Genomic DNA, 26,088 nt, shown 5'->3' with positions numbered 1-26,088 from the left:
ATACAAGCCTTCTGTCTCCAGAGAAGCAAAGAGTGTTAGAGAAATGTTTTCTGGAATATTTTCAAAAGACAGCCTTAGAAGAGGTTCCGACTGCAGAACAAGGATTTGGTGTTCCTTGTTCTGAAAACATCAGAAGACTGGAGAGAGATTATAGACCACATAGGAAGAAAGAGGTTCCATTTGAAGACCATTCAGTCTGAAGTAAACATCCTGACGACATGGTCCTGCTGGACATAAAAACTTAACATGTGGACAAACAGACAAGCAAATAGGCATCTTTTGAGGATTGCTGTACATTTAAGAGGTGCTGTCAGCCATCGACAATTCACTGCACTTCCTCCTCTGGGATATTCTCTGCTCAGAAACCTATAAGGTTGTAGTGGTAGTTGTAGCCATATTGTTCCATATCTGGGTAACTGGCTCTTGAAGACATTCTCACAAAGGATGCAAGATTACTGTTGGTACCACAACAGACTACCATCAGAGTATTGATGAAGATGTTGGGTCTCATGTCAGCAACTGTGAAGCAGCTTCCCAATCAAAGGTTTTGGGAATCTAGAATCACAACCCTGAAGAGTCGGAAAGACATTTCCTGTCACTAAAAACACGCAGTTCCCTCAAATGGTGAAAGCAGCTAAAAGTTCATGATCTAATTTTCCAAATTCCAATTCCAAACCATTTTTCATTTTCACGGACCACTGTTACAAAAATCTGTCAGACACCTGTCAGGTGTACCCCTTATTATGTTCCGTGAGGGGTGTAGATTCCAAAATGGGGTCACATGTGGGGGGTCCATTGTTCTGGCACTATGGGGGCTTTGTAAACGCATGTGGGCCTTCAATTCCAGACACATTCTCTCTCCATTGTAGTGCGCCAGCAGAGCACTTTACGTCCACATATGGGGTATTTATATACTCAGAAGAAATGGTGTTACAAATTTTGGGGGGCTTTTTATTCTTACCTCTTGTGAAAATGAAAAATTTGGGATAACACCAGCATTTTAGTGAAAAAATAAAAAATTTTCATTTTCACGTCCAACTTTAACGAAAATTCTACAAACATCTGTGGGGTGTTAAGGCTCACTATACCCCATGGTACGTTCCATAAGGGGTGTAGTTTCCAAAATGGGATCACATGTGGGTGTTTTTTTTTTTTTTTTTTTTGTGTTTATGTCAGAACCGCTGTAAGGATCAGCCACCCCTGTGCAAATCACCTTAAATGTACATGGTGCTCTCACTCCTGAGCCTTGTTGTGTGCCCGCAGAGCATTTTATGTCAACATATGGGGTACTTCCGTACTCAGGAGAAATTGCGTTCTTTTTGGTCTTTTTTTCCCTTTTACCTCTTGTGAAAATGGGGGCAACACCAGCATGTTAGTGTAAAAAAAAATATTTTTTTACAATAACATGCTGGAGAAGACCCCAACTTTACCTTTTCATAAGGGGTAAAAGGAGGAAAAAGCCCCCCAAAATTTGTTAGGCAATTTCTCCTGAGTACAGAGATACCCCATATGTGGCCCTAAACTGTTTCCTTGAAATACAACAGGGCTCCGAAGTGAGAGAGCACCATGCGCATTTGAGGCCTAAATTGGGAATTTGCATAGGGACAGACCCGAATGCAAGAATTAGACTTGCCCTACGCCAGTGTTTCCCAAACAGGATGCCTCCAGCTGTTGCAAAACTCCCAGCATGCCAGGACAGTCAATGGCTGTCCGGCAATACTGGGAGTTGTTGTTTTGCAGCAACTGGAGGCTCCATTTTGGAAACACTGCTGTTCAAGAAGTTTTTCATTTTTATTGGGGGGCATGAGGAGGGGGTAACTGTGTATGGGGTATATGTAGTGTTTAACCCTTAATTTTGTGTAGGTGTAGTGTTTTTAGGGTACACTCACACGGGTGGGGGTTTACAGCGAGGTTCCCGCTGGAAGTTTGAGCTCCAACAGAAAAATTTGCTGCATCTCAAACTTGCAGTGAGAAACTCACTGTAAATCCCTGCCAGTGAGAATGGACCCTGTACATTCAAATTTGGGGGGGGTTCAAAACTCCAGCTGTTACAAAACTACAACTCCCAGTATGCCCTTTGACGGTCCGTGCATGCTGGGGGTTGTAGTTATGCTACAGCTGGTGGCACACTGGTTGCAAAACACAGAGTTTGTTACTTAACTCAGTGTTTTGCAAACCAGTGTGCCTCCAGCTGTTGCAAAAACTACAACTCTCAGCTTGCAGTGACAGCAGAAGGGCATGCTGGGACTTGTAGTTATGCAACAGCTGGAGGCATACTACTACAACTTCCAGCATGCACTTTGGCTGTCCATGCATGCTTGGGGTTGTAGTTATGCAACAGCTGGAGGCACACTGGTAGCAAAACACAGAGTTTGTTACTTAACTCAGTGTTTCCCAACCCATGTGCCTCCAGCTGTTGCAAAACTACAACTCCCAGCATGCATGGTCTGTCAGTGCATGCTGGGAGTTAAAGTTTTGCAACAGCTGGAGGCACACAGGTTGGGAAACACTGAGTTAGGAAACAGACAATGTTTCCCAACCAGTGTGCCTCCAGTTGTTGCAAAACTACAACTCTGAGCATGCACTGACAGCCGAAGGGTGTGTTGGGAGTTGTAGTTATACAATAACTGGAGGAGAACAGTTTGAAGGTAATTGCCAATACCGATAATGTCCAGAATCGTGAATATCGGCCGATAATATTGGCCAAACCTATAATCGGTCGATCCCTATGACATATCACCTAGAAAAGGGGCAAAAGCAATAATTTACGCTCTGTTTTCCGATCCACTTCAACCTCCCTCCAGGGAAATGTGCCTTCTTTAGTCTAAGGTGTATGGCGGTCTCCTGACTTTCACCAACAGATGTCAGCGGAGAGTAGGTTGGGTAAATTGATGTTAATAACCTGTAATCCAACACAATTATCAAGGCATATAATCCGTAGTCAGGTAAAATATATAGAAATAATCTTCTGACACCAATAACTGATTTGTTTCTGATATTTTCTGATTTATTCTTCAAACTTCATGATTCACATTTTCATAGTGTAAGATTTAAGTAATTCCATATTGCAAGATGGATAAAGCACATACCTCAGTCAGATGGAAAGAGACACTGGTACAAACCTGCCGCGCTACGTTCCATCTGACTGAGGTATGTGCTTGTCCATCTTGCAATATGGAATTACTTACATCTTATACTATGAAAATGTGAATCATGTGAATAAATCGGAAAATATCAGAAACAAATCAGTTATTGGTGTCAGAAGATTATTTCTATATATTTTACCTGACTACGGATTATATGCCTTGATAATCGTGTTGGATTATAGTGCTGTGGGGTCCCGTAGAGCCCGTCTATCAATGACTTTTGTCTACTACTATTTTACAAGTGTGCGGTAATGGTAACTATTGTGGATGATATAGGATTTTAATAGCCTGACCTTATTGTTCTGGGAGATATAAGGCTATGATTACATGGGCAATGTACGCGCTGAAAATTTCCATGTGGACATTGCTTCAACGCTAGGACTAGAGATGAGCGAATTTACAGTAAATTCGATTTGTCACGAACTTCTCGGCTCGGCAGTTGATGACTTTTCCTGCATAAATTAGTTCAGCCTTCAGGTGCTCCGGTGGGCTGGAAAAGGTGGATACAGTCCTAGGAAAGATTCTCCTAGGACTGTATCCACCTTTTCCAGCCAACGGGAGCACCTGAAAGCTGAACTCATTTATGCAGGATAAGTTATCAACTGCCGAGCCGAGAAGTTCGTGACGAATCGAATTTACTGTAAATTCGCTCATCTCTAGCTAGGACAACTCAAAAATGTGCTGTCTCATAGATGGCAATGCATCGCTGTGCAGACTCCACATAAAGAATATACATGTCTAGCTTTTTTTGAGGATCCTTCGTGTTTACAAATAAATGTTTGGGAGAAAAACACAACTCAGAAGAGATGGTATACCAAGACATTGTACTTTAGTTGACACATCAATAAGCCAAAGCTAGATTGATACATTATTCCCCTTACTGTTTACTGCCGGAATGGATTTCCGTATTAGAAATCATTTTTGCACACACTATTTATGTGCTTTGTCACCTTTGACCCTGCATAGCCAAAATGACAGTTCTATGTTAACCAAATGACATACAGACTGTAGCCTCATAATGTGTCTGGTTGTGTCCTTTAAAGGGAACCTGTCATTAGTTCCATGCTGCCCAAACCACAAGTTGCCAGGGCAGTTCCCTGTGGCTTCTTTCCACTCCACCGGCCTTGGTTGGTAGGCTTGCCAATAGTAAGAGTGGTACTACTGTATCTACAACTCGCTTCTAGCTTTGCCTTACAAATACTGATACAAAATACTTCTGTCTGAAAGAGTTAGCAGGAACAGAAACAAGGATCTGTGTGTTTATTTTTTTACCACCACCAGAAGCAGGGTCCCCTATTGTTCAGGGGCGCAGCCTGGTAATGCAACTCAGACTTATTCAGTTAAAGATGGATATGTAATAATACCAAGCATAGACAAGAAAGGAGGGAAAAACATAATACAGTGGTCCCTCAAGTTACAATATTAATTGGTTCCAGGACGACCATTGTATGTTGAAACCATTGTATGTTGAGACCATAACTCTATGGAAAGCTGGTAATTGGTTCTAAAGGCACCAAAATGTCATCCAAAAAATAGGAAAAAGTGAGGATTAAAGAAAAATAAGTAGATAACTAATACAGATGAAGCAAATCCTTACATATAAAAGTGCATATAAAAATATCTGCTGGGAGCTGTAATCACTGTCTATGTCAGTGTTTACCAAGCAGGGAGCCTCCAGCTGTTGCAAAACTACAACTCCCAGCATGCCCGGACAGCCATTGGCTGTCCGGGCATGCTGGGAATTGTAGTTTTGCAACAGCTGGGGGCACCCTGCTTGGGAAACACTGGTCTATGTAGAGGACAGGAGCTTGTTCTGGGGTCCTGTACAGTACACAATGTCCTAAAAAAGTAATGGAGTCGCCCTCACCTGGTGTCCAAAGGAGCAGCTAACCCTGGTAACACAGGTAAAGAGTACAGAACATGTAATACCTCCCTGTACTGTAGGGGGCGCTACCAGATACCAGTCAGTGCATACACTTCAGTAATACAGGTAAAGAGTACAGAACATGTAGTACCTCCCTGTACTGTAGGGGGCGCAACCAGACACCAGTCAGTGCATGCACTTCAGTAATACATGGGTTTTACCAGTGAATGCCCATTCTGATTGGTCGGTTCTTCCAGCCATTGACACAATTCACAGATCTGGACTGTCTGTACATTGTATGTTGAGTCTGGTTTCAACTTACGATGGTCCAGAAAAGACCATTGTATGTTGAAACTATTGTATGTTGAGGCCATTGTAAGTTGAGGGATCACTGTATAGTATCCATTTTGTTAACTTGTTAGTAATCACTATTGCAGACATCAAAATGTGCCATGTACAAAGTATTAAGAGTGTTTCACCAATTCAAGATATAGAATAAAATGATGCTACATATATAATATATAATGCAACATATTGCGTCCACAGTGGGGGGAAAATGTAATGTGTAAAGTCATCAATGCTACAGGATAAGCACTTAGAAAGTTCCTGTGTGAATGGGGAACAAAGCTTACTTAACATGTGAAGCTTAGAATTAATGTCTTTTCTGTTTTTTATTGTAGCGCTCTAGTAACAATGATAAAGAGACTGAAGAGGAAAAGCATTTCAGGAATATATTTCAGCAGATTGCAGGGGATGTGAGTATTTGCTTTTTAATATGAAGTAAGGCATACAAAAATTAAAATCCAGAACACATCAAAGATCTATACACATGAAGTATGGGGTTTAATAAAGTTACAGCCCACTATGCACTATCCCCCTTCTTAGTTATTGGAGCCCACTATGTACTATCCACATCCCCTAGTCATCGCAGACCCCCCCCCCCCCCCCCCCCCCATGACATGTCTGCAGCCCCTATGTAGCACTCACAGCAGAAGGGGCTTCTATAAATAAAGGAGAACTCCAGCAAAAATTTACTTATTCCCCTAGCAACAGGATTGGGGATAAGTAGCTGATCGCAGGGAGTCCGAGCGTTGGGACCCCCCCCCCCCCCCCCCCACTGTCTCCACAACGGGACCCAGCTCTCAGTGAGAAGCGCATGCTGCAGACTGCACTCGCTTTATTCATTTCTATGGGAGTGCCGAAAATACCCAAGTCCAGCACTCGGGCATCACCAGCGCACCCATAGAAATAAATGGTAGATGACACCCACTCCACACTGACAGATGGGTCCTGTCCCAGAGGTCACAGGATCGGACCCCCCCACGATCAGCTGCTTATTCCCCTAGCATATGGATAGTGGATACGTTAATTTTTGCTTGAGTTCTCCTTTAAGTTAATTTGAAGGATTCTGTAAACTGAATTGTGAGGCGTCCGATTAGAAACAAACGGAATACATTTGGTTAATCCCTCTACCTAGTGCTATACTTGGCAAGATTAACCCTCTAATGGTCTATTCACACATACAGTATTGTGCGCAGATTTGATGCGCAGGATTTTCTGCTGCAGATTTCAGATTTCAATGTAAACTGAATGACTGAACACAGCTTGAAATCCTGTGCATCAAATCTGTAGAGAATAATATAGGTGTGAATAGACCTTAAGAGAGCATTTGGCACTTACTAACATTTGCTTCTGTTTTAGGATATGGAGATCAGTGCCGATGAGCTGCAGTCTGTGTTGAACAAAGCTGTTGAGAAACGTAAGTGACTGTTTCATTGCATTCAGCTCAGATCTGAGGATGTGTGAAAACAATATCAGAGCGAATGCCACATCTAGGGAGAACTAGATATCATTGGAACACTGTCTGCAAAAAAAAAAAGGCTTACAAAAAAAACTTTTTTAGGGTGTATTCACACGTACAGTATCCTGCGCAGATTTGAGGTGCAGGATTCAAAGCGGCAGATTTGATGCGGAATTCAGTCATTTAGTAACATTGAACTCTGCAGCTTCAAACCCTGCACAGGATACTGTACATGTGAACATCGTATGGGGGGCAGGTCTGCTCTGCTAGAAGCCAAAATGGCAGAAAACAAATAGTAAGGATCAGATGGAACAGATTAAAGAACATACATGAATCTGGTGAATTTATGATTGCTTCCCCACCTCCTTGCAAGCCTATCAGCAGTAAATGACCGCACACGTTTATGTATCTGCATACACAGCAGCCTGTTTATTACTATAAGGAGGGTACAAAAAGGTGTATGTATGGGGGGTGGGGTCATATGCCTTCACTACAGTGGATTCATGCCATTTTGGCTAATGAGAGTGGGATTGTCCTTATTCATAGCCTACTGTTCAGATTAGCTTTAAAATGATTTACAGGGATAGAGGGGAAAAAAAAAAAAAAAAAACTTTCAGTCACTCCAGGTTCAGTATTGCTGCTGCTACAGAGTCCCCAGCAGAAATGCTGCAGTACCATCACTGTGCATGGGACGCGCACTTCCTGCTTGACTGGGAGCAACTGGATGGATACATGCATATTTATTTTCCCTCCCAATCAATGTTACTGGCATTATTTGTTAAGAGGAAAATTCATCAAATGGGCACTCTTGTTTCAAACAACTTCTCCCCATGTAATAGCCTATTTGATTCCTAAGATATTTGTAAATCAATTTATTTGACAAAAAATTACTTGTCACACGAAAAAACTGAGGGTATCACTTCTCTGCAATCTGCTGTCCACTGCTCTAGAAATGGAGGGGGAGATTTATCAAAACCAGTGCAAAGGAAAAGTGGACCAGTTGCCCATAGCAACCAATCAGATGGCTTCTTGTTAAAAATGAAAGAGACAATCTTATTGGTTGCCATGGGCAACTTTTCCTCTGCACTAGTTTTGATAAATCTCTCCCAGAGAAACTACAGGAAATGGGGTAGGGCTTAGCATGTATTATACTGTACCTCAAAAGGTAAATCAAGGCTTCCATCTCATCTATTACCACCTATAAAGTTCAGTTGTCATTTGTGTAAATACCAGTGTACCTACTGCTTTATATACACAGTGTGCAGAGTAATCTCCCCCTCCTTTTTAGCTTCTCAGTAACAGCAGTTTCGTGACTAGTATATGCCCTCCCTTGCCATTTATTTTTCCTCACATAGCACCGTGCACGCATCCTCCACATGCCACCTATAATAGTCTACTGTAAATCATCTCTCAAGCATACTGAAGTGTGTTCAGTGCCCTTTTCATGGGCACTATGATATGGCATAGCAGAGAAGTCAGACAGCCCAACTCTGGTCCCACCCACTTAAAAGGGAAACTGTCAGCTGGTTCAACTTCACTAAGTTCAATATACAGGGTTATAATGCATGTGAATCGGATTCAAATCCCATATTACTTACCCAGAATAGTGCTACTGTTCCAGAGATATACAATGCATTAGCCTATTTGCTAATATGTTAATCGCCTGCTTTGCACAATGAAGATGGGACCCGGCGCACCCAGCATCCCTGTCTCCTTCCCTTTGCTTTGCTTTGATATGCCCGACTACCCCATAAATATTTATGAGACCCCCGTCGCCATTGCTAATCTCTTCAGAGTGTTGGCACTGATTCGGGTAACACATTTACTCCTGTTCACCTGCACTTTAACCCTGTGTATTGGGTTTAGTGTGGGTGAACCAGCTGTCAGTTTCCCTTGAAATGGAGAGAATGAGAACTAGCTGTGCACTATGGATAGGGCTCTGAGGGGGCTCGATAACTGTAGTGTGAGCACTAAAATCACCTTGTCACCACTATGAAGGGTTCATCTAACAAAACCGTACATGTCTCTAAAAAAAAAAAAATGTTTTTTGAAACAGGTACCCTTAAAATATTAGTTCTCCATCGGGATAGCCAACAGTACATACACAAGCATTACTTTTCCCTTGTCTGGCCAATCAAAGGACAGCACTTACTGCTCTCCACTACACCATGACAAAGTGAAAATGCACTGGATTGAACAGGCTGGCACTGTGTAGGGCAGGGGTCTCAAACTCAAATTATCTGGGGGGCCACTGATGGTAGCGGCCAGGTGAGGCTGGGCCGTATGCACCCCTCACATATAATGCCTCCATCATGCGCCCCTCATCATCCACCAGCAGTAGCACCCCCATCATCCACCAGCAACAACCCCCCCAAAGCATTAGGTAGGCAGCAGTTTCCCCACATTTGGTAGCCGTAGCACAGATTCCCCACATTAGGTAGCCTTAGCATAGAGACTGTTGAGACCCATTTACCTAATAACCATATCAATATAACCCCTCTCCCTCCCCTTACTTAGGCACAATAAGCCGGGGAACTACCCTTAGGAAGCTACCAAGTCTAGTTACCAGGCAGATTAACAGGTGGGGAGGGGGCCAGCCCATACAGCGAGGGGGGTTATTAACCCTTAACTGGCTCCACAGTCAGGGGGACAAGCCAGTTAAGCATGGCATGTCCCACCATTCCTCACATTAGGTGCAGCAGTTTCCCCACACTAGGTAGCCTTAGCACAGATTCCCCACATTAGGTAGTGCATAACAGTTTCCCCACATTAGGTAGCCTTAGCACAGATTCCCCACATTAGGTAGTGCAGCACAGTTTCCCCACATTAGGTAGCCGCAGCACAGATTCCCCACTTCGAATGCGCTTCTTCTATCTGCCTGTGGGGACTTCCTGGTGGGGGTGCGTGCTACAAGTGAAGTCATCGCACGCGCTGTGTAGGATGTCCGCGTCCCTGCGTGGAGCTTGCGATGTCACTCACCGCCCGCACCTCCGCCAGGAAGTCCCCGCAGGCAGATGTAAGTAGCAGTTTAGTGACAGGGAAAGACTGGTTGCCCCGACTTATGTGCACCGGGTCCCATGTAGCAGTGTTTGCCGAAGTGTGTGAAGTCTTCCGGCATTTAGCCCTGCCTGCCCGAAGCAGGGCTAAATGCCTGAAGAAATCACCTGCCCAGCAACCTGAACTGCATGTCCCGGGCGATTAAAAATTCCAGATCCCTGGTGCGGGCTGCAAAATTTCGTTCTGCGGGCTGCAAGTTTGAGACCCTGGTGTAGGGGGTTGACTTACATACATCATAATAGATGCCATGGGGGGGGGGGGGGGGGGGGTACTGATGCTTTGGTTTTGCTCTGAGGAAGGTGCAAGCAAGGGCTACTGTGTCGTCATGTTATAATTAATTGCATATCAATAAACCTAGATTTTAGAGTGATCTCACACATGTAGATGACTTCCTTGCCTAAACCTGGTGTAGCACCCGGCCTGTAACCATACTTTTTTTTACGGTTTCTTTTCGACCTCAACACCATGGTAGGAGGGGGTGGATTGGGTCTTTGGAGCAGCAGCATGCATACACCGCATGCTATACATATAGTTTGCCTACTAAATAAGGGTTGTGCTAGGCTCCTGTTTACTAACCAGAAAATACTACACCAGGGAGTGCTTCATTTTCGGGTTTTGATTCTGTTTTGTCTAGAATAAAATGAAAAAAAAAAATAATATAAAGCACAGCAAGGAAGGGGTTACACTAAGCATTGAACTATTGCTTATGATGATTATGACAAGCCCTCAGACTACAGGGAGTAGGGAGATAACATTTAGAAATAGCACTGTGTACATAGGGTAATAGGCACATGTACAGAACTTTATGGGTGGTTAGAGATGAGGAAAACCTTGATTTTAACTTTCAGGAACAGTGTGAATACTCTGGAGGCAGCAGAAAGGTTAACAGATCGCAGGTAAAGGCCAGGGTCCTGTGCTTCCCGTGATCATTTTTTGGTCTCGTTCGTGGTCTGGAAGCTGAAAATAACAGAAGTGGGAAAGGTACACAATTTGCATAAACCCCCATAGACTTTTTGGGAGTTGCACAAATATTGTAGCCCCACCAGCTATGCTGTTTACATATCTCCCTGGTGTATTGTGAACAGCGCAGCTACTAAGGTAACACCATGTGCACTACTTCCAAGGGGTACTCCGATGGAAAAAATTATTTTTCCAATCAACTGGTTACTTCTATTAAAAAATCTTAATCCTTCCAGTACTCATTAGCTGCTGTATACTACAGAGGAAGTTGAGTTGTTCTTTTCTGTCTAACCACAGTGCTCTCTGATGACACCTCTGTCCGTATCAGGAACTGTCCAGAATGGTAGCAAATCCTCATAGCAAACCTCTCCAGCTCTGGACAGTTCCTGACACGGACAGAGGTGTCAGCAGAGAGCACTGTGGTCAGACTGGAAAGAACTACACTACTTCCTGTGGAGCATACAACAGCTAATAAGTACTGGAGGAGCAAACAGCAGCTAATAAGTAATGGAAGGATTAAGATTTTTTTCTATAAAAGTAATTTACAAATCTGTTTAACTTTCTGGAGCCAGTTGGAAAAAAAAAAAAAAGTTTTCCACCGGAGTACCCCTTTAAGGCCACATCTGTCCAGGAAGGTGTGATGGAAATACCCCTTTAATTGATTTACAAATATGTTTCAATGGAGCGACATTTAAAACTACAGTGACCACTTACTTTTTCTTGCAGTATGTTGCTTCACTGGTTAGTGCCATGAGCATGTTAAATATTACAGCTGGATATTACAGACTCAGCATTAACAGCTGTGATTACAGGATAATGTATGATAAATCCACACCATCTATACCTGTAATGAACACAACAAATGTGTGTTTTCCTGCAGACAAGAACCTGAAGTCTCAAGGTTTTACCCTGGAATCGTGTCGCAGTATGATTGCTCTGATGGATGTATCCTATTCTTTAAATCTGCCGTCCTTACAGTCACTTATTGTAAACTATTGTACATTGTCTGGGTCTTAATGTCCACATCAGGTCACACATCCTGGGTTAAATAAACAGCAGGTCTCCTATGGTCAGTGATTTTAATTCATACACATGAATGAGATTACAAGAGCAGATACAGAAAGTGTTGTCATAGGAAAGCTTTAGGCTTGTAACAACAAGTGGTGTTAACACAGTAAGACCATAGATATTTCCACTAGATTTTTATGTAATCAAAAGGCCAAGGACAGAGAATCTGAAAATCTTTCAATGTGGACTCCAAATCTCAAAAATGTATCCTTAACATAAGATTTGTACAGACCGATGGCTGCGGACGGCTAAACCTTCAGGAATTCCACCATCTTTGGAAGAAAATCAAGCAGTGGCAGGTAAACTCACATTATTGTTGGCCTTCCCAAACTCCAACAAAAACTACCAATGGTGCAAGGGAAAAATAAAATATGTTTTTGCAGTAATACTAATCGTCTGTTAAGTACAGTAAAGAGGTTTGACAATTAAAGGGATATCCTGGGATTTTTTTTGACTATGCTACAGCGGCAGTAAAGTTAGTGTAGTTCATCATATGGTGTCTGTACCTGTGTTTGGTGGTCTCGCAATCTTATGTGATCTTTGCCTTGATGGTAAGCAGCATTGTTAGCAGCATAAAAAATTAGTTTTGTATGGGCTTTTCCATTTTAGTGTTGTATGGGCATTGAAAGGGAGCATGGCAGAGCTTTAGTGGGTGGAGCAACCGCTGGTTGGAAGGGAGTAATCATTCGCCAGGGCTGCAGGGAACTGTAGTTTTAAGCACAGCACGCATGGAAGGGAGCTCAGCAGTGCTGCAATGGGTGGGGTAACTGATATGTGGGAGGTAGAAAAGTGACCTCACATTTACAACCAATGGATCCTGGGACTTGTAGTTGGAGGAACTCCAACAGGAAATAGCCATTTCACAGAAAAAAGAAAGCAGCAGTGTTATGGTAATCTCACAAAACAGCCATTTAGGCCCAAGACAAGCACAGCTGCTTCCTAAGCAAGTCCATTACTGTCTGGCAAGTAAGTGCTAAAGTCACCTAATGTTGGATAACCCCTTTAACAACATGTATAACCTGTTCCCAGGAGAGGATATAACTGTATGATAGCCAGGAGATCTAATTGATGGGACTCCCAATGATTTTGATCAAGGCTTTTGCGTCCACCATTTGAAAAAAATGCTGGTCATGTGTGTAAGAGATAGCCAAGTACTACGTGTTCAGCTACAGTGGGGATCAAAAGTTTGGGCACCCCAGGTAAAAAATTGTATTAATGCGCATAAAGAAGCCAAGGAAAGATGGAAAAATCTCCAAAAGGCATCAAATTACAGATTAGACATTCTTATAATATGTCAACAAAAGTTTGATTTTATTTCCATCATTTACACTTTCAAGATAACAGAAAATAAAAAAATGGCATCTGCAAAAGTTTGGGCACCCTGCAGAATTTATAGCATGCACTGCCCCCTTTGCAAAGCTGAGATCTGCCAGTGTAATGGATTATTCTCAATCATCATCTGGGAAGACCATGTGATGTCAATCTCAAAGGTTTTAAATGCCCAGACTCATCTGACCTTGCCCCAAGAATCAGCACCATAGGTTATTCAAAGCAGTTGTCTAGAAATCTGAAACTGAAAATAGTTGATGCTCACAAAGCTGGAGAAGGCTATAAGAAGATAGCAAAATGTTTTCAGATGTCAATATCCTCTGTTTGGAATGTAATTAAGAAATGGCAGAGATCAGGAACAGTGGAAGTTAAAGCAAGATCTGGATGACCAAGAAAAATATCAGACAGAACAGCTCTCAGGATTGTGAAAAAAACAATTCAAAACCCCCGTTTGACTGCACAATCCCTCCAGAAAGATCTGGCAGACACTGGAGTTGTGGTACACTATTCACTATAAAGAGATACTTGTACAAATATGGTCTTCATGGAAGAGTCATCAGAAGAAAACCTCTTCTACGTCCTCACCACAAAAATCAGCATTTGAACTTTGCAAATGAACATATAAACAAGCCTGATGCATTTTGGAAACAAGTTCTGTGGACCGATTAGGTTAAAGTTGAACTTTTTGGCCGGAATGAGCAAAGGTACGTTTGGAGAAGAAGGGGAACAGAATTTAATGAAAGAACCTCTGTCCAACTGTTAAGCATGGGGGGTGGATCAATCATGCTTTGGGGCTGTATTGCAGTCAGTGGACATCTCACAAGGGAACATCTCACAAGTAGAAGGAAAAATGGATTCAATAAAATTTCAGCAAATTTGGGATGCTAACTTGATGCCATCTGTGAAAAAGCTGAAGTTAAAGAGAGGATGGCTACTACAAATGGATAATGATCCTAAACACACCTCAAATTCTATGGGGGATTACATCAAGAGGCGTAAACTGAAGGTTTTGCCATGGCCTTCACAATCTCCTGACCTCAACATAATTGAAAATCTATGGATAGACCTTAAAAGAGCAGTGCGTGACAGACAGCCCAGAAATCTCAAAGAACTGGAAGACTTTTGTAAGGAAGAATGGGCAAAGCTACCTCAAACAAGAATTGAAAGACTCTTGGCTGGCTACAAAAAGCGTTTACAAGCTGTGATACTTGCCAAAGGGGGCAGTACAAGATATTAACTCTGCAGGGTGCCCAAACTTTTGCAGATGCCATTTTTTTTTTTGTTTTCTGCTATTTTGAAAGTGTAAATGATGGAAATAAAATCTAACTTTTGTTGACATATTATAAGAACGTCTAATCTGTAATTTGATGCCTTTTGGAGATTTTTCCATCTTTCCTTGGCTTCTTTATGCACATTTAATACAATTTTTTACCTGGGGTGCCCAAACTTTTGATCCCCACTGTATGTTAGCCAGTCTTATAGAATGTAAAAAGAAGCAATAATTACACCAGGCCACATGTCCATTTAAACATGGGATTTGGGTCATATGGCTCATAGGTCAGTGGGGGTCCCAATGATAAACAGCATTTAGTACCTATCCACAGAAAAGGCAATGCATATATGAAGTATTTAAACCGGTTTCAAAGTATAACACAATATGCTTTGATAAAAAGTATTAGGAAAAGACTTGTCTGTGTATAGCAGTACACTACATTAAAAAGATGTTTTACCATCCTTAACCCCTACACACAGCATTTTTTTAAACAGGTGATAATTGCTAAGTGTCCATGGTGGCAAAACACATCGCATTACGATTAAACGTTTTAAATAAGTAAAGCTAAATGAGGTTTTGCAACCATCTAAAAAGGTATTATGCATTGCTATGCATATCCTACCAATGCCTTTAAAAAATAAAAAAAAAATGTTATATATATATTTTTTTGCTCTGTACAGCACTATAATTTGGTAAATATTTTACTCTGCTAGAAGCAATGTTTTCAGGAGAAGAATCTCTCTACAGCTTTAGAAGGAAAACAGCACTTTTATTTATGTCCAATAAAATCAGACTCAAGCAGAGATAGCAAGACTCTATTCACATGTATGGGTGTCATAATAAAACTCCATACAATTCATAAGATGTGTAGTGCAGCAATCTGGCTATGTGCATTAGAGATGAGTGAACTTACAGTAAATTCGATTCGTCACGAACTTCTCGGCTCGGCAGTTGATGACTTTTCCTGCGTAAATTAGTTCAGCCTTCAGGTGCTCCGGTGGGCTGGATACATTCCTAGGAAAGGGTCTCATTAGGACTGTATCCACCTTTTCCAGCCCACCGGAGCACCTGAAAGCTGAACTAATTTATGCAGGATAAGTCATCAACTGCCGAGCCGAGAAGTTCGTGACGAATCGAATTTACTGTAAATTCGCTCATCTCTAATGTGCATGATGCCTTAGTAAAACCTGTTAGACTGGATTGTTTTAATGTTCAGCTTATTATAAAAAATGTATGTTTAACGTTCCGATGAACACAATAAAGTCTAAACCCATTATAAATTCAGTTATCAGGTGGTTTCTAGGACCCGCGGGTATAATACCCACCACCAGTATCACTCTGACCACAGCTGGTAAATTACATGTAGTAAGCTTTATAACAGTGGTCTTCAACCTGCGGACCTCCAGATGTTACAAAACTACAACTCCCAGCATGGCCGGACAGCCGTCGGCTGTCCGGGCATGCTGGGAGTTGTAGTTTTGCAACATCTGGAGGTCCGCAGGTTGAAGACCTCTGCTTTATAAGCTCGCAGCTCATTCTGTGTGATGTTACAGCATGGCATAGGCTTTTGCTGACTCTGAACTTCCCCTTGGGGCCCCACTGAGCTGGATGCATTGTCTGGAAGTCTTCCTGCCTGTACAGCTGTACACATTGTCCTATGAGCACATTCAGTCTCTCTAGTGTTGTGCCCAAAATGTTCTAGATACAGACATGTGTAACAACTGGTATGGCAGAGGGGAACTATACAGATTTCTGATGGAATAAGTGAAAGCAATACAGTATACGGTACTTAAAATGTTAAAAATAAATAGTCACACCAGAGGGCACTTTTTTCTCTAAGGCTGGCTTCACACCACGATTTGATCTTCCGAAGCGCAGATACGATTTTGGAAGCTCAAATCACCTAAAATCGTATCTGTGCATGAACAGGTACTGACAGATACGGAGCCATTAACTATTAGGCTCAATATTCACACTGCAGAATTTCTGGGGAGAATTTCTGCCGGAGATCGAGCCGGCGGCACTAGGACCGAGCAGACTGCATTGCTGCCCCCATAGACTGCAATGCATTTCTCGGTGGATCTGCTCAGAACTGCATTGCTATCTATGGGGACGGCAATGTTGTCTGCGCGGTCCTAGTGCCGCCAGCTCGATCTCCGGCAGAAATTCTGCCCAGAAATTCCACAGTGTGAACCTAGCCTTATGGGGCTGCGGACCCGATCGTAGTCTGCTAGTGATTAATGATCTGGTCATTTTCTAAGCAGGTCAGATTTTTGACACGTACTGAAAATCGTAGCAGACCACGATTTTCAGTCCTTGTTAAAAATCTGACATGTTCAGCACCGCCTCTATGACACTTGAGCTTGGAAGAAAAACATGATTTCATTACTTTGCAAACAGCCATCAGTTAAGAGACAGGTATCATTGTTTTATCTCAGCTATCTAACCTCTAATGTTTGCAGCAGAATATGATAATGTGTTAATTCCCTTCAATGCCCTATACACAAAAAAAAACCTCAAGATTTAAAAAAAAAAAAAAAAAAAAAAAGCCACCCGAAATTTCCTGTTGCCTATAGCACCCAGCTCAGCTTTCATTTCTTCGTGTTGCTATCATTTTTTTCTGTGCAACATGAGGGGTTGCTATGGGCACCAAAGGCCTCAATCTGGCAGTTTTATAGTCCCGGCATTCTATTTCTCATCATTTCTAAGGGTATATTTAATATCTCTGTTCTTTACCCATTATTGACGCACACTTGTTTTTTTCCCTTACTTTTAGGTAATATTCCTACGTTATGATACAGATCAATCGGGAACAATCAGTAGTTACGAAATGCGCAATGCTGTAAATGAAGCAGGTAATTATTTTATTCAATGATGGTGGTGGCGGCAGACATTAGAAACTTAAAGGGGTACTCTGCTGCTTAGCGTTTGGAACAAATTGTTCCGAACGCTGGAGGCGGGAGCTTGTAATGTCATAGCCCCACCCCCGTCACACCCCTCCCATAGACTTGCATTGAGGGGGCAGGGCTATGACATCACGAGCTCCCGGCTCCAAACTGCGCAGCGGAGTATCCCTTTAAGGGCACGTCCACATGGTTCCCATCCAAATTTTCGTATTAAAATCTATGCTTTTTTTCCCCTTCATTTTAAACCGCACTAAAAGGATTTTAATCTCTTTTGCACATTTTTATGTGGAATCACCGCAAATTTATCCTGTAATATACAAAAACAGCAGACAAAAAGAAAACAGTGAATGATGTACTCTAGTGTTCTACAAGTGTATCCCCTATATAAATATGGGCATCAATGTGTGAACTCCATAAATATATGCAACAAACAGAAACCAATTGGATTCACTTATGAATAAATAATGTGTGAGCGACAACAAGTTTGTATTCGTCTTTTCATATGTTTAATAATCAACATAAAAAGTGAATTGCGAGAGGAACACAGCATCAGTAAGGTGATATCACTGGCCCTGCATACTAATTTGAACAAGGATAAGGTATAATGGCACACTATTGCACTAAAGGGTAAGGTATACCAGGTCCACCCTAAACACTCCAGCGTGGTGAGAGTAAAGTGCCAAATAAGTATTAAAAAAAACCAAAAAACACGCTGGATACAGACTTAATAGGGGGTGAACAAAGGACAAGTAGTAGCAGGAGATTTATCCTGTTGTTTAAGGCAATATGTCATCAGTATCACACAGACTTACCTGTTGTACAGACTTGTAGTGCGGATGACACTGATACTTACCAGTCCCTGCTCCGGAAGAAGGGACCAGTAAATATTGTCATCAGCGTCACCTGCACTAGAAGCCTGTAATAGGTTGGTGCGGTTGATACAGATAACAGATTCCCTATAAATCCTCATCTAAATCCATGGCAAAAACTGCATGGATTTCAGTGTGGATTTGGAGGATACATGTTGTGTGTCTTTGTTCACACAGTAACTTAGTGTTAAAGTGCACTTTCCCCATAGAATAGAGAGATGGTATGTGCACGTAAGCCACTATATCACAGTCTATAGGCATTAGGAGTGCAGAGATACCACAGATCTGCTTTTTTCCTATCAAGAAAATTAGAAACGAGGATGAAATGACCATAAAGACAGGAGTTTTGTCCGGCGCAGAAAGGAACCGGTTCCCTTCTGCGCCGGACAAAACTCCTGTCTTTATGGTCATTTCTTCCTCGTTTCTACTCTAAGGAGGGCTGCAGTGGACCGACTTATACACTTCACGCTAAACCTTGTTGTGTGTGGGCGCACAACCAACTTTGGTAAGCGCCTTGGGATTACCTCCCTTCCCCCCACTCACAAGATCTGCTGATCCCGCACATGAGGCGCCTTCTTCCCTCTCTCTAGATATCAAGAAAATTGTCAATGTGGATGGTGGAATGGGGACTCACATCCTATGTGTATGTCATAAAGAGAAATTTAAGTATGCAAATAGTATGATACAATTATTGAGAAGGATAGCACTCACCACTACAGGTAGCTTTGGATATATTTTCTTTATTGTATCTTAATCCAAAAGGTGACGGCGTGCAGTGGATAGCATAAGTGCAGCGGGTGCGGACGCCGAGGCATCCGCACCCGCTGCACTTATGCTATCCACTGCACGCCGTCACCTTTTGGATTAAGATGCAATAAAGAAAATATATCCAAAGCTACCTGAAGTGGTGAGTGCTATCCTTCTCTGTATCAATATTTGTGTATTTGCGCTATGTGCACTCATGGATTTAGCACCCCACTAGCTCCTGCATAGGGATTTACCACTCATTCGGAGATAAAAGTTACAGTGCCGGATTAACAGACTTTTTCTATTACACAATATAATAATATGATACAATACTTTAGAGACAGTCAACAGAAGACTTTTCTGCTTCTTGAGTGATGGGTCATTGGGGCGGCACCAGTGGTCTCTCCCTATTCCCAAAAAAGGAGAGATCTATCAGAGATGGGCTGGGGAGAAGCTGCTCTGTCCTGAAAGTGAAAGCTTTGCTCAAAAAAGAGGCGCATAAGGGGGTGGTCTCCCCATAGATCGGCAGATTTTATAGACTAGAATGGGAGGAAAATCTGTCAAGGAATAAAGTAGTCTAGATGGAAGGGGTTTTATCTAATAAGGGTGGTCTTCTTGGGAGGTTTCACTGTAACTATTTTTACACTTCTTTTCCTAGGCTTTCACCTGAACAACCAGCTGTATGACGTCATCACAATGCGTTACGCAAACAAGCACATGAACATTGACTTTGACAGTTTCATCTGCTGCTTTGTTCGCCTGGAAGGAATGTTTAGTAAGTGATGGACTCTGCTTTTCTTCCTGACATAAAGGGCACCTGTTTTGGGATAGAACACGTAGGCTGCCTATTGCATCTGTTTACATGCAGAGCATTGAAGACTACAGGGTCCCAGCATGTCGTAGCCAAAGGACATATGATCTGTATTCTTGGGCTATAACAAGCTGGGATATACATCAAGGAGGTCTACTGTAAAATGGATGTATGAACTGTAACCTACCTAAGGGAATGTACTGTCAGAAAATGACATACTGTCTTAATGTTATACTAATCTCTTTTTGTTCTATAGAGAAAACTTTTCTGTAATGTGGTCATTATCACAGACAGGTTTACAGTGCTACAGGGAAAAAAATTATAATAATTACATATATATATATATATATATATATATATATATATATATATATATGAATATGCAAAGCAGCTCATTACACCACCTTTTCAGGTAGTGTTTCCTGGTATCAGCTTAGCTCCTGTTAAGGAATATAAAAAGCTGATCGGGATTTTATGCCAAGCCAGACTACTCCCCTAAAGGGAAGTTTCTACCCATCTGCAGACAGACAGAGTGGTGGCCTTGCCCTGAGGCAAATACTCATCCCCTTTAGCTGCTCTCAGGCCTCTTACCCCAGCCAAGCCAGATCACCCTGCTCTGTACTGACGAGTGGCAAAAACCACGAAACAGCTGTCTGCAGATGGGTGGAAACTTTTCTTTTGGGGAGTAGTCTGGCTTGGCATAAAATCCCGATCAGCTTTTTATATTCCTTAACAGGAGCTAAGCTGCTACCAGGGAACATTACCTGAAAAGGTGATGTAATGAGCTGCTTTGCATATTCCCCTACCCAGAATGCCCACGGAGTGCTTAATGGCCTTCTGAAGCTCCGTTACACCAGGAGTGGTGGCCTCGCCCTGAGGCAAATACTCATCCCATATAATATATATATATATATATATCCTTAGCGGTCAACAACATTGTTAAAGGGTTTACCCAACAAAAAATGTGTTTTAAAATAAATGTGCAGAGGCTGTGTGATAACTTAAAAATAAAAAAATCCTTATTTGGCTTGCTCCTCACCCCATCCCCCCCCCCCAGCCGCCTCATTATCAAAGCACCCAGTCTCCAATGACATGTATTTTATGAAGCTGCAGGCAATATGCCTCATTGCCGTTCTATCACTGGCTGCAGCGGTGTAATATAATGTGCTGTCTGCAACTATGAGAAGCCAAATTTACCAGAGACCGGGCAATAAAAGGGCTGCAGGGGAGAGTGGAAGGTAAGTAAAGACTTTTTTTAAGGTTATCACACAGCCTGGCTACATTTGTTACAAAAAAAATAAATAAAAAAAAACTTTCCCTACTGTCCAAAGATTTGTTTTTCTATAGTTTTTCAGTGACACTTGAAGTTTTTTTTCATTGCATAATGAAAAGTTGACACCAGTATGTATACATAAGACAGGATTAGGCCATTCACAATGAGTGATGATCAGAGCCCACCATTCCCCCATCCCTACACAATGACCTCTGCACCAGCCACAGAGCATGCCTACAGAACTCTCCTATAGGAAGCAATAGACTGGAGGGGACCCTTTTGACTTTTATGTGCATGAGCTGCTGTAAAGCATATCTGTAAATGCTGTGCAGAATGCTCAGGCAATTTGGCTGCCCTCATAATAATGTACAGAAAAAATGTAATCAATCGGAAAAAAAAAAGGAAGGTTTCAGTATAGGTCACTAAAACAATAAAAGGAAAAACCATTGCGACACATTCCCTTAAACAACTAAATGATTGAGTATGGAGTGTAGCTCTTACTTGTTACCCTCACTTAGGATCACATATTTAAGTCAATAGATCACTTTAAATCACGTCCGTTTTTGTGACTACAATATGATATGATCCTTAGACAAAACAAATAAATACCCAATAGCTTGGCTTCAGTACTGACCACAGGAGTTAGTGCTCAAACATCATAGAACAGACCTCCCTATAAGGAGAAGTCATTACATGTTAAGACTTAGAGAAACTACTGCATGGAATAATTGGAGTTACTCCCGACTTTACTTTTCCCTGGAATTCATTGTTATGATTTTTGTGGTGCTCTAGAACAGGATTGTTACAACTTATTTTATATCCACTTATCTTTTGTATTATAGGAGCATTCCATGCATTTGACAAAGACGGTGATGGCATTATAAAGCTCAATGTGTTGGAGGTAAATACAAACTGTTATAACTAGATAAAAGAAGTGAATACGAGAAGTACAATGTACAGGAACCGGAAGCCTTGGCTCCACACATTGTGGTAGTGGTGGCGTTGGGTAACTGCAGCTCCCATTCACTTTAATGTAGGCTGTTCTGCAGTATCCTGGCACCACCACTTCCACAATGTATGGAGCAGTGTAACCAGTGTATGTAAAAAAAAAAAAAAGGGTCAGACTTCGACCCACACATGGGCATAACAATGTCCCAACAGTCACAAAAAAAATCAAACCCAAGTGGAGTTCTTGCCACCTGTGGTCATAACTGGACCTTATTTCATTACATTAACTGAGGTACTGCATGATCCCTGCAATGCAACACCAAGATCTTTTGTCAAGCATCCCCTATTGTGACCAAAATCGCCATGTAGGCCTAGCCTTATGGACCAGAGGTGTGCTGTTTCTGAATAAAAACAGATTCAGTTTTTTCCTAATACTATATGACCCCTTTAATAAGTCCATCATCCTATAATGATTAAATGGGCCGGAGACAGAGAGATTCCCCTCTCAGAAATTAGCGGCCATAAAGCTGCATCTGTTTTAAAGGGGTACTCCGGTGCTAAGACATCTTATCCCCTATCCAAAGGATAGGGGTAGAGATGAACGAACTTACAGTAAATTCGATTCGTCACGAACTTCTCGGCTCGGCAGTTGATGACTTTTCCTGCGTAAATTAGTTCGGCCTTCAGGTGCTCCGGTGGGCTGGAAAAGGTGGATACATTCCTAGGAAAGAGTCTCCTAGGACTGTATCCACCTTTTCCAGCCCACCGGAGCACCTGAAAGCTGAACTAATTTATGCAGGAAAAGTCATCAACTGCCGAGCCGAGAAGTTCGTGAGGAATCGAATTTACTGTAAATTCGCTCATCTCTAGATAGGGGATAAGATGCCTGATCGCGGGGGTCCCACCGCTGGGGACCCCTGTGATCTTGCACGCAGCACCACGTTAGAATCAGTCCCCGGAGCGTGTTCGCTCCGGGTCCGATTACTGGCGATCACGAGGACGGAGCATAGTGACATCATGGCGCCGCCCCTGTGTGACGTCATGCTCCGCCCCCTCAATGCAAGTCTATGGGAGGGGGCATGACAGCTGATCGCCAGTAATCAGACCTGGAGCGAGCACGCTCCGGGGACTGATTCTAACGGAGTGCAAGATCACAGGGGTCCCCAGCAGCTGGACCCCCGCGATCAGGCATCTTATCCCCTATCCTTTGGATAGGGGATAAGATGTATTAGCGCCGGAGTACCCTTTTAAATTAGAAAGACATGGTTGCCTTAATCCAGCGCCTCACCTGGTCAGGACACCGGCTGTGTGTGAAGTGAAAGGATATGAGCTGCAATACCAATGGAGCTAAGGTGCAATACCAGTCATAACCCATAGACAGGTGCTTTTTCTTTTTTTCAGTGAGAGCCCCACTCCTATGTTTTTCGAACCCTGTACAACCTTTTTAAAAGGGAACGGGTCATCAGAAAATGACCTATTGTTTACATTACATTTTTTATGTTAACCATATATTTTAGGAATCTGTGGTGATGTTTTTTTTGTAATTCTCTACTTTATCTATATGTTAAAATAATCCCAAAACCTGGCGGGTTCTATTCTGGCCGCTAGGCCTAAAACGAAAATGAGACTTGCTGTTCTGTACAAATTACTTCTCACCAGTGCCCTCCTTATAGATAACCGAGGTACACTCAATAGGTGTTGTTCACAGATCAGCCTCCCCCTCCTCACTGTTCTTATGATAAGCTATCCAATATTTTAATCACTTTAAAGGGAATATGTCTGCTCTATATCCTGCTCAGATAGCTGATAAGATAAAACAAATGATACCTATCTCAAAAGTTATAAAATTGTGTTTTTCTAGAAGTCAGACTGAGCTGCAAGGCTCAGTGCTGGAAGCTAAACCCTATACATTAACAATGCCAGGGAGGTAAAAGGCGTGCATGCTTCAGCTCAGCCCAGTCTCCAAGACTTGAGCTTAGAAGTAAAGCGTTATTTTAAAACTTTTCAAACAGTTATCAGCTAAGAGACAGGTATCCTTTGTTTTATCTCCTCATCTGCAGATGTTAGCATGATATAGAGCTGACTGATCCCCTTTACATGGTCTTTATATGCTTTAAAGCAGTGGTCTTCAACCTGCGGACCTCCAGATGTTGCAAAACTACAACTCCCAGCATGCCCGGACAGCCGTTGGCTGTCCGGGCATGCTGGGAATTGTAGTTTTGCAACATCTGGAGGTCCGCAGGTTGAAGACCACTGCTTTAAAAGGAAATAAATTGTTTAAATGCTGACATTTTTATTTGTTTCTCTTTTAGTGGCTACAGCTCACGATGTACGCCTAGAATCAACATGAGATACACCAACCTCTCTCAGCTCACATTTCTTAACCACTCATTCAAGAACTGACTCAGGATCTCTCTGTTGGACAGAGCAAATCTTTACCTCATAGCTATTACATTTACGTCAAAACCAGTTTACGTCTTCACCTTTAGCAATGTTCTGTCTATGAGCACAGTTGAGGAGTTATGCTACAGGTTAAAGTTCTGCAATATAATGCTTATGTGACCACCTGTATATGTCTCTATAACCAGATCTGTGTATATTAATCAACAGAACGTAAGGCGTATTTAGAGCAGCACTCTGATCCACTGCTGTGTGCGCCCATTCACATTCGTCTACATTAGGTTATATAAGGTGGATCCACATACAGCGTTTTTAGTTAAAATGTCACTGCAGTTTTTCTGATGCAGTTTACGGAGCTACAGCAAGGTGTGACATCAAAAGGAATTACAAAGATAAAGAAAGAATCATTCTTCTACTTCCAGATGAATCTCATTTGGGTTTGGCTCAAATCAGAAATCAGAAACTGCAGTGATGTTTATATACCATATATACTCGAGTATAAGCAGTTTTTCAGTACAATTTTTCGTGCTGAAAATGCCCCCCCCCTCGGCTTATACTCGAGTGGGAAAAAAAAATACTGTTTGGGGGTGGGGGTGAGGGAGGGTTGGCCGGGCCATCCATCTTCGCTGCAGGGACCATCCGACTAGTGATGTTGCATTGATGCCGCCGCACAGGGACGTCCATGCGCAGCAGACATCCGTGACGTCAGGGACGTCCCAGCGCGGCGGTGTCAATGCAGCGTCACTAGTCTGGGGCCGGAGCGGAGAAGAGGGCCTAGACCGGCTCACCCTCCCCACCGGAATGTGGACGGTCCCTGCAGGACCGAGAGAACTGGGGAGGTGAGTAGCCAACGAGGGGGACCTATATGATGATGGAGGGGGCGGTCTGGATGATGGCAGGAGGGATATAGACTGGGGGTAATGATGACAGGGGGGGTTTGACAGGGGGGTGATTATGATGGGGGTCTGGATGACGACAGGGGGGGGATGATGCATTTTCCCCCCATGGCTTATACTCAAGTCAATAAGTTTTCCCAGGTTTTGGGGGGGTGTAAGTAGGGGCCTCGGCTTATATTCGGGTCGGCTAATACTTGAGTATATACGGTATATCTATTTAAAAAAGAAAAGAAAAAAATGCTGGATGAGACAGCTGCCTGTCATGAGATTTATCGGGTAGACAACGAAAATGGTACAAGATAGAGCCATCATTAATACATGTTCAATCTGTTTCTATCAATGTGAAATGACATTTACCATAGTGTGTTCTTTGGCATGTAGTGATAAAAGTGTGATATTTGGTAACTGAATGCTTATTTTTTTTGTAATTGAAACTGCCATACTATAGAACAGTACTAATAAATGGAAGGCAAATCATGCCTTTTACTCATTACAGCTAATATTCTTTGTGTGTGTATATATATATATATATATATATATATATATATATATATATATATATATATATATATATATATATATATATATTTTTTAACATTGAACCTAAAAATCTGTTGTATGCCGGGGTGCAGATAAATTTAAAGTGTAAGATCCCACAAAAAAAAAAAAAAAAGTTACTCAGTATCTAATCCTGATCATCACATATAAATGTAATGTATCAAACACTGATATTTCACTAA

At 42.2% G+C, this 26,088-nt stretch overlaps 1 protein-coding gene across 2 annotated transcripts in view; it reads left to right on the top strand.

The window, feature by feature from the left end:
• The window catches only part of CAPN3 (calpain 3), a 98,674-nt gene extending 73,313 nt beyond the window's left edge, over window positions 1-25,361 (top strand). For both annotated transcript variants that reach the window (XM_056546786.1, XM_056546785.1), the window contains 8 exons: window positions 5,691-5,765; window positions 6,712-6,769; window positions 11,709-11,773; window positions 12,127-12,195; window positions 17,275-17,353; window positions 19,679-19,795; window positions 21,947-22,005; window positions 24,365-25,361. In XM_056546786.1, coding sequence (XP_056402761.1) covers window positions 5,691-5,765; window positions 6,712-6,769; window positions 11,709-11,773; window positions 12,127-12,195; window positions 17,275-17,353; window positions 19,679-19,795; window positions 21,947-22,005; window positions 24,365-24,391 — 549 coding nt within the window. In that variant the 3' untranslated portion in view covers window positions 24,392-25,361. The remainder of the gene's footprint in view (window positions 1-5,690; window positions 5,766-6,711; window positions 6,770-11,708; window positions 11,774-12,126; window positions 12,196-17,274; window positions 17,354-19,678; window positions 19,796-21,946; window positions 22,006-24,364) is intronic.
• Window positions 25,362-26,088: the final 727 nt, after the last annotated feature.

Source organism: Hyla sarda, chromosome 11 (assembly GCF_029499605.1).
Source record: "Hyla sarda isolate aHylSar1 chromosome 11, aHylSar1.hap1, whole genome shotgun sequence".
NCBI classification, from domain to species: Eukaryota; Metazoa; Chordata; class Amphibia; order Anura; family Hylidae; genus Hyla; species Hyla sarda.
This window is presented reverse-complemented; position numbering and strand designations above follow the sequence as displayed.